The 10,783-nt window shown below is 47.0% G+C and overlaps 1 protein-coding gene and 1 long non-coding RNA gene across 2 annotated transcripts; both read right to left on the reverse strand.

The window, feature by feature from the left end:
* Positions 1–5,282: 5,282 nt before the first annotated feature.
* CRCT1 (cysteine rich C-terminal 1) lies at positions 5,283–7,207 on the reverse strand. Its single transcript, XM_046682903.1, has 2 exons — positions 7,112–7,207; positions 5,283–5,984 (listed from the first exon to the last, which is right to left on the reverse strand). The coding sequence occupies exon 2, from the start codon at positions 5,960–5,962 to the stop codon at positions 5,633–5,635; it is 330 nt and encodes a 109-aa protein (XP_046538859.1). The 5' UTR covers positions 5,963–5,984; positions 7,112–7,207; the 3' UTR covers positions 5,283–5,632.
* Positions 7,208–9,388: 2,181 nt separating this feature from the next.
* Positions 9,389–10,453, reverse strand: LOC124250873 (uncharacterized). Its single transcript, XR_006891642.1, has 2 exons — positions 10,389–10,453; positions 9,389–10,003 (listed from the first exon to the last, which is right to left on the reverse strand). It is a non-coding gene; the product is annotated as an uncharacterized LOC124250873 (long non-coding RNA).
* Between the last annotated feature and the right edge of the window lie 330 nt (positions 10,454–10,783).

Here is a 10,783-nt window from a genome sequence, read left to right on the forward strand (position 1 = left end):
TTTAATAAATGAAAGATTGCCACTATAGATGATTAGGAAGTCACTGAATGGGTGAGATAGAGGAAGGATGTTAATCCCTGACTTTCAGATACATGTAGTCTCATTTCATAGGCATAGAAAAGTGGCTTTTGAAGACTACAAATTAATTTTCCAAAAGTGCAGAGCTGATATAGCTACATTGTTGGCAATAGAACTAATATATTCTTAAGAATGAGAAACATTATTAAATGAGATACGTTGGAAGCCATAGATGTTGCCCTGATGCAATGTCTGTAAGAGAAGAGGAGATACTTGCTTTTCTCGGGTGGACACATCCAGAGGCAAGCTGACAGATTTATCAGGGCCAAATCATTCTGATCTGCTGCAGCGTCATTCACAGAAGAGAGGCTGTTTTCCTTATCCACTATGAATGCCAGTTTTCCTGTTCAACTTGCTCCACCCAGTTAAGATGAAACTGCTATCCTGCCAGGTGGAATCTCTTACCACAACTGTTCAATGGTTTAAAGAGACCAAGATAGATCATGCAATGGGAAGGAAGATCCTGTGTGACTAACCTAATTTGGATGACTTTCTTTAACTTCTGCAATTCTGCACCATCCTGGTTCTCCTCCACCTAGATTTCTAGAATCTGAGACCCCAAAGCAGGCTTATGAATTGTCTGGCCCAAATCCCTGAATAATTTCTCTGACTTCATCACCTTTCTTCTGTTCACTTAGAACTCAACTTCCTCCTAACAACCCAATTTCCCCCTCAATTCACCTCTTGACTTTCTGTTTTGCACATCCATTCATTTATTCGTTCATTCATTCATCCAACACATATTTATTGGGTGTCTTCAATGTCCCAGTCTCTGTTCTTTACACCGAGGTTACTACAATGAACAACAGAAACCAGGTCTGTTCTCTCAATAACTTTCACTGCCTAGGTGGGACCACATCCATTCCCAAAGGTGACTTCACCTTTGTATGACTTACTATGTATTTAGTTCAATTTTCAGGGATACTGTGGGTAGAGTTCCAGCCCCACATCCTGCCTCATGATCATGTCTTGCTAGTACTTCAAACTCAACATGTCCTGGACCAAACTTACCCTCTTCCTCCCCACACTAGTTTTTTCCCCTGACTTCTCTGTTTGTCAATGGTATCATCATTTCCCAGTCACCAGGCACAGAGCCTCAGAGGCACACTCGTTACTTCCTCTTCCTCAGTCCCAATACATCATCCAGTTCTGCCTATTCTTCTTCCTTCTGGGCAAGGCTTTTCATATCTGTCATTTCCATTCCTCACCCGCAGCCATGTACTGAGTTCAGATCTTCATTTCAAACCTGGGATGTTGCACCTTCTCACAGTGAAATAGTGTTCTCTCCATTCGCTTCTTCCTCTAAAGCATCCTAATCATTGCTGCCTAATCGACTTAGGGTCATGCCAGAGGGTACTGCAAGTGTTATGTAGATCAACCTCTATCTTTCTAAAGTATTTCTTTCAAGACTACTTTCCTACCATCACATTTCACAAAGCCAATGCAGTTTCAACTCCTTGATTTAGTACTCAGAACCATCCATGATCTGGCCTCATCTCTCCCTATCTAAGGATGGGTCCTTGTGATCTTTTCTACACCACTGCCTCCTCTTGGATCTCTTGTCTCCTCCCTCTGTCCCAGCTTGAAACTACTCCTCTCCTTCCCAGAAATGCAATAGCTCAATGTTCAGAACATTGGTTTTGGAGTCAGACACATCCAGTTCAAAACCCTGTTCTGCCAATTACAAGTTGTGCAACCGTAGGATGGCTATCTGACAGCTCTATGTCTGTTTTCTTGTTTTAAAAAATGTGCGGAAAAAACCTATCTTGTGGGAGAGTTGCGAGGATTCAGCAAAATAATGCCCAGCTCATAATACACGACTGGTCTCACTATCAAATCTGTGTGCCAAGCAGCTGGACTTCCAAGCGACTTCCCTGGTGATGAAAGTCTCTAATGGGGTCAACGTAACTGTGAGCACCCCTTAAACATCTGTAGCCTCAGGCTGCCAGCAAGGCAGTATCCTCATACCCGTGCGCTTTCCTGCTCTGTGCGATGGTTCCCACTTTTTCTGCTCAAATAGCGCCTCCTCAGAGAGGCCTTTCCTGGCCCCCACCTAAAATCCTCATACACCTTCAGTTCATGTCTATACTTCTATCTGCTTTATTTTCATCACAGCACTCTTCTCTACTTTCTTGCTCACTTGTATGTCTGCTTCCATCTCAGAAGTTGAGGTTCATGCACGTAGGATCTTGGTCTCATTCCTTGTTCTGTCCCAGCACCACCAACAGTGTCTGATGAAGTTAAATAAACACATAAACGAATTAATCTCTGCCTCTCCAAAGTGTCTGCATCCTTCAGACCCAGCTCAGATCCCTTCCCCCATGAAATCTTGTGACTAACCCAATCCGTGTTAACTAGCCCTCATTTGAAGTCTTGTAACAAATCCTCAACTAAATTCAGTTGAATCACTATAACCATTGTCTATGCCATGTTCTGCTTGTGACGTTTCTTGTGTTTGTATGTATTTGTATGTATTGTATTTATTTATCTGTATAAAATGTTATTTCTTGTATGTGATGTTATCATTCATACCCATATGATTATTCATATTTCTCAAATCAGACTATAAACTCCTTGAGGTCAGCAAATACTTTCGTGCAGCTCCTAGAATGGTTTAGCACCATACTTTACATGTGACGCACCAATAAACATTCATTTATTTATTGACCTCTAATTTGTTCCTGGCACAAGTTTAGATGCCAGGGATGCAGTGATGAATACAGCACTGTCCCTAAGGAATTAATTGGGTAACATTCAATTATCTCAGTGTACAGATTAAGAAGAGGTGGCTCTTGGCTCTCTTGGAAGGCATTAGAAGGCCTGGTTCAATCAGAAATTGTCACTTGTTAGCTGGATAATCTCAGGTGGGTCACTTAAACTCTCAGAGCCTCTCCTGATCTGTTAAACAGAGATGATAATACTTATCTTATTGTGAATAAGAGATTGTGAATTGTGAAAGAGATATGCAAAAACACCTTATAAACTGCTAAATTCTATGTAACTATCAACTGTTATTATTACCACTGTAATATCATAATGTAAGTTGAAACTGGAGCCATAAAGAACAAAAAAAATTCAACAATATCGTCACTGTCTTATTAACAATAGTGTCTTATTATACAAAGATAATAAGAAACCCGATTCTGCCTGTTACAGTGTACTGGTTAAGGATCTTTGAGTAGACCCTCGTGTTGCCAAGTTCCCCTCAGGCCCAGCATTCCAAGGAGTGACTGCTGCCACCTCAGAAAGAATGCCTGTGCCACACAGACAGCTTTACCTGCTACTGGAAATCAGAAAGGCTGTGAGGCCATGAGCCTCATCCAAAGTATCTTTCTAGGTTTCTGTAATAAAACTATTCTTAGAATGCCCAGATCTCTCACTCTTCAAATTCCCCCTGCATTGGCCTGCTGGCAGTTGGGGATCCATGAGCCTGGCAGTACCACCATCCATTGTCAGCCATCGGATGGATATCAATGTGCCTCATGTACAAGGTGTCTACTCCCATTTGGATTCACGTGTCTCTCAGTGAGTCATCGCCTTTCTTTCCTCAACCTCCTGCTTGAGGGTCACCCCCCACCAGGCTGGCTCTCCAATCTCTCTGTTTTCTGTCAGGCAGTTCTCCCTTCCCGCCTCATCCCTCCACCAGGTCCAGGGGCTTGTTGCTTCCACACACGGCACTGGTATAAGAGAGGCATGTCCACAGGTAATGCCATCTATTTGTAAACAGTTTCCACAAATCACCTCCCACTGGGAATCGCAGAATCTCAGAGCTGGAAGTGATGGCCCCGCCCACCCAGAGCAGGGCTGCCCTTCAGAGCCTCCCTGACAGGGGTCATTTGGCCTCGGCCTTGAACATCCTGGATGAGTCAATGGAGCATTTCTGACCTCACCTCTCAGCCAATACCTCTTGCTGAGTGGATGCCATGACAGAGCTTCCCAGTCACTGGGTCATTGATGAAGCAGCAGCCAGGAAGCCAAGCTGTAATTTTCTCAGAGCCTGGGTGTGTCCACAGAGGCCCGAGTGTCCCTTCCCCTGGGGGGTGGTGATTTCTAAGGCAGTTGAATATGACACTGAGTCTGAGACCATGGATTTTGGAGTCCAGCAGACCCCAGTTTGAATCTCATCTCCCTCATTTGTCGTCTGGAGGCCTTGGGCATAAACTAGCTGTGCGACTTTGGCCAAGTCACTGAAACTCTCTGAACCCGTTTCCTCACATTTAAGAAATGGGAAAATAAAAGTCTATATTTTGAGATTATTGTGAGGATTAAATGAGATAATATATGTAAAGTGCTAGCCTTGTGCCTGGAATAAATAAGTGCCCAACAAGTGGTAGCTATTGTTACTATTATGATCACCGTTATAATTGTCTGTTCTGTCTTGAACCAGCAGATACCACTGCAGTGGACGGTCTTCTCCTGGTTTCCTGGTTACTGAAAGGAGTAAGTAAGGTCTATGCTCACAGGCTTGGGGTTCAGACCTCTTCAGGATGACCCCACCACCCCCATCACAACCACCTCCAGAGAACGACCTTCCCAAGTCTCTGAGCATGGCATGCCACCGCACCCCACAGAGTCCTAGAAGCCCATGGCTCCTGGTCAGACCTCAGCTGCATGGATGAGGCCTGCAGAGGGAGCTTCTCAGTCTCCTGGAATGTTCAGCTTGAAAAGGTTTCCTCACTCAGCAAGCAAAGCAGTGGGTCAGTGATCCTCTGCAGCAAAGAAATGTTCAGATGGCCTGGCTCCAAAGCCCCCAAGAGTTGCAGATCCAAACCTTTGCCACACAGCTGCTAGGCTGGGTAGGAGGGTGAGGCTCTGGAAGGGTTTGGGGACCAAGCAGAGCAGTTAGGAGCATAAGCCCAGGAGCCAGGCATCCAATCCTCTCCATCATGCACCAGCTGGGTGACTTTGAGTAAGTTGCTTATCCTCAGTTTCTCTTCTGTAAAATGAGGATAACAGCACCTACCTCACTGAGTCATTGTGAGAATTAAATGAGATGATGCATGTTACGTCAAGTCCTTAGAACACTGCCTGGCTCCACGTATGATTTCTGCTGCCATAATTAAGTACTAGAAAGCCACTGTTGTTCAGGCATGAATTTTAGTTTTCTGCCTTTTACAAATGTGTCAAGCCAGGGCTGAGTGACAGGTGGTGGATGGGGTAACAGAACACGATAAAAATACGCAAATGAAAGAAAAAACAGGAAAGGCAGAGGTAGAAGCTTTATTATGATATGTCTTAAGGAACAATTAAATCAGTAGGCATTGATTGAACACCTACTGTGCACAAGCCCCTGCACACAGTAGGGTCCAATGGACCCGTGGAGTCCAATGTCCCACCCATGGCTCTCAGGTTCCCAGGGAGGAAAATCACATGAGGGTCAGGGAGTTTTATGGGGCTGAGAACAGGGTGGGTTCCTGAATATCCAAGTGCAGTTAGCTTTATGAAGGCAAACTTTGCCCCCCCTGCAGGAGGCAGAGACAGCAGGGAGCAGCAGGCCCGGCTCTCTCGGGCTGGGCAGGTGGCTTTCGCGCAGCTCTTCGGGGCCACGGGCCCCTCAGCAGCCACCGCAGCAGCCGGTCTGGGTGTTGCTGGAGCCCTGGGATCGCTGGCTGCCACCCCCGCAGCAGCTGCAGCAGGTCCTGCGCTGCCGGCGGCGCCTCCTGGGGAAGCAGCAGCAGCTGGTGCTGGAGCCGCAGCAACCTGAGTCGCCGCAGCAACCTGAGTCGCCGCAGCAGCCCGAGTCACCGCCGCAGCAGCCGGAGTCGCCGCAGGAGCCGCAGCAGGAGGACGAGGCGGCGGGTGCCGGGGCGGGACACGGAGTGGGGCCCTGAGAAGACCCCTTGGAAAAGCCTCTGGAGGCCCCTGCGCTCTGCTGGGAGGACATCTCGGAGGTCGTCACGGCGAACCTGGAAGAAAAGCAGCTTTTCACACGGGAGCAGACTTTTCTTTCCAACAGTGAACTCAGGGCTTTTGAGATTTGGCCTTGTGAGCAAGTGAGCCTGGCCTGGTGCCAGGGAAAGGAAGCACCAAGAAAGAAGGAACGCAAAGGAAGAAACCCCAAACCAGTGTTTGCAGTGAGTTAAACATGCATAGAGCAGGAAACGGTCTATGCAAGGAATCAATTGTCTTCTACTTTCTCTGACTAGAATAAGGACCACCCAGGTTCTCCACAATGGAAAATAAAGACAACATTGTGGCAATTTATCTGTATGATCCAGTCAGTCCAAAATCTTTGCTTGGCTCTTTTCCCCTCCCCCATTTCACTGCGACCTCACAATCTTCAAGTGATATTCACATAGTTAGCACCGTATTGGTGGCCTAGTGGTTAAGGTTAGATGCTCTAGCTCAGGGGCCCAGGTTGGTTTCCTGGTGAGGGAACCATGTCACCCATCTGTCAGTTATACTGCAGCAGCTGCATGTTGCTGTGATGCTGAAAGCTATGCCACCAATATGTCAAACACTAACAGGGTCACCCATGGTGGACAGGTTTCAGCGGAGCTTCCAGACTAAGACAAACTAGGAAGAAGGACCTGGCTGCCCACTTCTGAAAAAATCGGCCATGAAAACCCTATGAATAGCCACGGAGCATTGGCTGATACTGCGCTGGCAAGTGAGAGGCTTCGCCATCAGTTAGAGAAGAGCCAAATCACAGATGCATCCTTGCTGCCTGGATCTAAAGAATTCACAAAGCGCTGGTCGTTTTTCCTGCCTCTGCCTCTCATTCACCACAGCCACAAGGAAAAGGAGAGTGATCCAGCTGATGGAAATACATCCCAGTCCAGAGAGCCAAAAGACCTGGGTTCTAGTCACATCTCTGCTACAGAATTGCTGTGAAATCATCTAAAAGTCACTCCCACCCCCAGTCTGGCCTCCAGGTCCTCACTGGGACCATGAGAGGCTGGCTCACTTGAAGCTTACGGCTCTTTCCAGGGCTTTTCTCCTTCCACATCTACCTGCTAGCTATCTTCTGGCTTCTCCTCTCTGCCTTCCACTCTTCCCAACCTCCTCCACCAGGCCCCGCTTGGAGACTTACCAGACTCTGGCTCCACTGGAAGACTCACTCAGTTCTCCAACTGGAACAGGCCACCTTCTAGGTAGTGGACTGAGCAATGTCCAGCCAGAGAACCTTTTATAAGATTCCACAGGCCCTGGCTCTTGGGAGGGGCCCGTTTCCCAACAGACATGCTCACCTGACACTCACATCCCAGAGACATTCATCACTCAGGAAGTACCGTAGGTGGTGCACGTGGGTATTCAAGCCACTTCACAGAGGTGCCAGCATAGCTGTGGCATGTTTACTTTCCAAACAGGACACTGCTCATAACCGGGAAGGCTATGTGTGGTTTAAGAGAAGCCATGAGGCTCAACTGAGGAGAGGTCTGGGACCCTTTCTTGGGATGCATTCTCTTTGTTCTTTTCTACAACGTACATGCACACACACACACACGTGTATACACCCAGCTCCCCTGGTTCACACATCCATCTCTGTGTAGTAATCTACGTGGTATTGGTAGTTCACTTACTTGTTGTCTTGGTTCGCATCTCTCTGGCTCTTGGTCCTTGGCTCCTCAAGTCAGGCCACACACCATGCGAAAAGTCTGCTGGGTTTCATCCAGATGCTTTCAGATGGGACTGAGTAAAGATGATGGTGGGGATGCACCTATGGGAATCCCAGTGGTGATTTATCTCCGTTACTGGAGATGGGAAGAAAAACTCAGGCAAAGTTATGGAACCATTAAGGCTAGAAAAGCTGTGAATGTAGTCAAGTTACCATATTCCCGTACAGCCCTGGTGGGCCTAAGAGAAAATGTATAGGATGCTAGCCCCATTGCAAAGTGCCAAACCAGCCCATGGGACCCTCTGCTCCTTACCCCACACCCAGTCTCCCTTTGAAGATAGGTTGTCCCTGGGACCACTGCCCAATGGAAAGAGAAAGAGAAAGAAAGAGAGAAAGGGGGAAAGAAAGAAAAGGAAGGAAAGAAGGAAGGAAGGAAAGTTCTTTCCCAACGTCCAAAGTGTCCATGAAAAATGGTTCTTTCAAAATAATTAACTTTTAAGAATTAGGAGAGACTTCTGAGGTCAACTGGCTTCAAAACTGCTTCTTAATCCATTGAACTACCCACAACCATGAATGTGAGAAATAAGAGAAATCCAAAACTAAGAATTCAAGAATTGATTGTGAGAACAGGTTTGGGGATGAGCGAGCTGGGAGTGGCATGAGGGAACAGACTATAAAAGATAAATCACAAAAGACACCAGTTTTGTTTAATATGGCTTTAGAGCCTGATTAACAAGTTGTGTTCCTAGGGGCACCGGTTGGTGAGTATAGGTGAGACATTCCAAGAAGTGAGGTCAATGTTAGAAAAGAGAAGGAAGTAGTGAAGTGACGACATGAAGGCAGGATCTCCTCTGAGAGATGATTTGGTCAGGAGCATGCTCATCATATAGACTTACTGTGGTCTCATATACTAACTTACTTTACCCATCACTGTTAACTCTTGTCAAAGGAAGGGATAATTGTTCATTTGTATATAAAAGGCTGATTCAGAATTATCATTTCTATCATAAACTTTCTGAATATCTCCTGAAGGAATCAGCCTATTCCTAAAGGAAATGGAAAACCCAACACAGTGACAAAAGCCCCCTGTTCCCACTCCCCACACTACAACCACACACACGCACACACACACATGCACGCGGAGACAGTCTTTGGCAGAGGAGAGCCTCCTCCTTGGTTCTCTACTCATACAAAAAGGCAGGCTTTCAGGATCCAGGGAAAATGGGCTCAGACCTTTATACCTTCCTCCTAAACTCACTCCCCCAGAAATCAAGCCCCCACTCGCTCTCCTCTTTAGACAACTGAGGAAGCACCTGGGATTATAATAATCAGAAAAGTAAAGAACATCCATTCATTGGAGCCCAGGATGAGCACTTCAGATGACCTTATTCCCCATAATTAGGAGATAAAGTCTTTTTTAAACTGTCACCCATGCTTAAAGGCAACCCGCCCAAAGTACTCATCTCACTGTGATCTTTCTTTCCGAAAACCCATTCCTGACTCTCTTAATGCAAAGATTGGGCCAGGGTAATGGTCTCAAACATGATTCTTTCCTTCAAGCTCTAGTTCCCAAATTCAGAGCATAAAAGGGAATACTGTTTCCCAGAGGTCTAAGTGGCTTCGGTGCCCAAATCTGCTTCCCAAACTGATTTTTACAGTGTTCACTTGCAGTAAAAGAAGGGGAGAGGAGATGGCTTGGTGCAGGGCGTGGAAAGTGAGGGGTGAACAAAACATAATCAGGAGGCAGTGACATCAGGAAGAAAAAGCTTTGTTGTTACAGAGAAAACAGCTGCATGACTGAACTCCAACCCAAGTCCTCCAAAGAACCAAGTCTGAGAAGAGAATCAGGCCAGTGACTATCAGAGGTTGGACTTCTAGACCTCACAGTGTGATGAACTTGGGCAGGAAGAAGAAGAAACTTCAGAGCAGCTCGGAAGACTTTCCGTGGGAAATGGGAGAAGAGAAAGTCTCAGACTGGGCAGGTCATCGGCACTTTGGCTCTCCAGTGATGCTCCTCAGTGCTCCTCGTGGCCTAGGTCAGCAACAGCCCCCAGAGCAACAGCCAGAGCCCCCAGAATTCTGACCAGTGCCACTGCCACAGCAGTCAGAGTTCCGGTGGTGGCGTCGAAAAGATCTTCGACGTCTGTGGTGGCTCAGGCAGCAACCGCCACCCCCAGAGCTGCAGCAGCCCCCAGAGCTGGGGCCACAGCAGGAGACTGGAGGTGGGCAGGGGGCAGGGCACTTCGGGGGGCATTTTGGGGGACACTTAGGAGTACACTTGGGTGAACATTTTGGGGAACACTTGGGAGGGGGCTGGCACTGCTGCTGGCTTTGCTGGCAGGACATCTCAGCAGGAGCTGAATGAAGCTGAAAAACAATACAGAAGCTTTAAGCTCAACTAGCTCAAGATAACTGCCTTGCATTTAAAATTGAACTATGAATTCACAAGATTTCATCTTTATGATGATTAGATTTTTAAAACTCAATTTCACAAAATCAGTTACAAGAATTATGCAAAAGGTTTCAACCTAGGACCTCCATAATTTCAAAAGAATTCCTCGAAACTTCAAAAAGACACCAATCCTTCTTTCCCTTCCCCTATCATCCACGCTCGCTTCCAGCAGAACCCTCCCTTCCAAATCCTCTCTTCTCCTTGTCTTTCTTCAAGATTGTCCTCAGCCTCCACACAGGGCTTCTCTCTGCCCCAACTCCAGCACCAAGAGTGCCTCCTGGTCCTTGAGATGCACTTTACCTTGCTCAGGCACTGGAGCAGATCACCCAGGAGGCAGGTGGACTGAAGTGCTGTCAAAAGCTCCCACCTTTTATGTGGGTTCAGCTCTGACCTGGCTTCAGGAGGTGCAGACCATGTATGGGATGCTGATAGCATCTTTCACAAGGGGCATGGGTGACTACCCACACCTCACATCCTAGGGACCCAATTCCTCCCTCCATATGCATGTCAAGTATTAACCTACAGGAATATCCCCTGAGAATTGCTGGCCACTAGGATAATGATGGAGCTATGCAGATTGCACACAACGTCTGTCAATCTCACAGGCAGCTCTGCTATGCTCCCTATTTCCTGGACTGGATCAGTAGGATTCTAGACCTCTGGGATGAAGAGAAGTTCTCTTTTCTCTTTGGTAT

This window comes from Equus quagga, chromosome 13, assembly GCF_021613505.1.
Source record: "Equus quagga isolate Etosha38 chromosome 13, UCLA_HA_Equagga_1.0, whole genome shotgun sequence".
Classification (NCBI taxonomy): Eukaryota; Metazoa; Chordata; class Mammalia; order Perissodactyla; family Equidae; genus Equus; species Equus quagga.

Coding starts and splice junctions, on each gene's coding strand:
- CRCT1 (XM_046682903.1), bottom strand. CDS start 5,962: ATGTCCTCCCAGCAGAGCGCAGGGGCCTCCAGAGGCTTTTCCAAGGGG.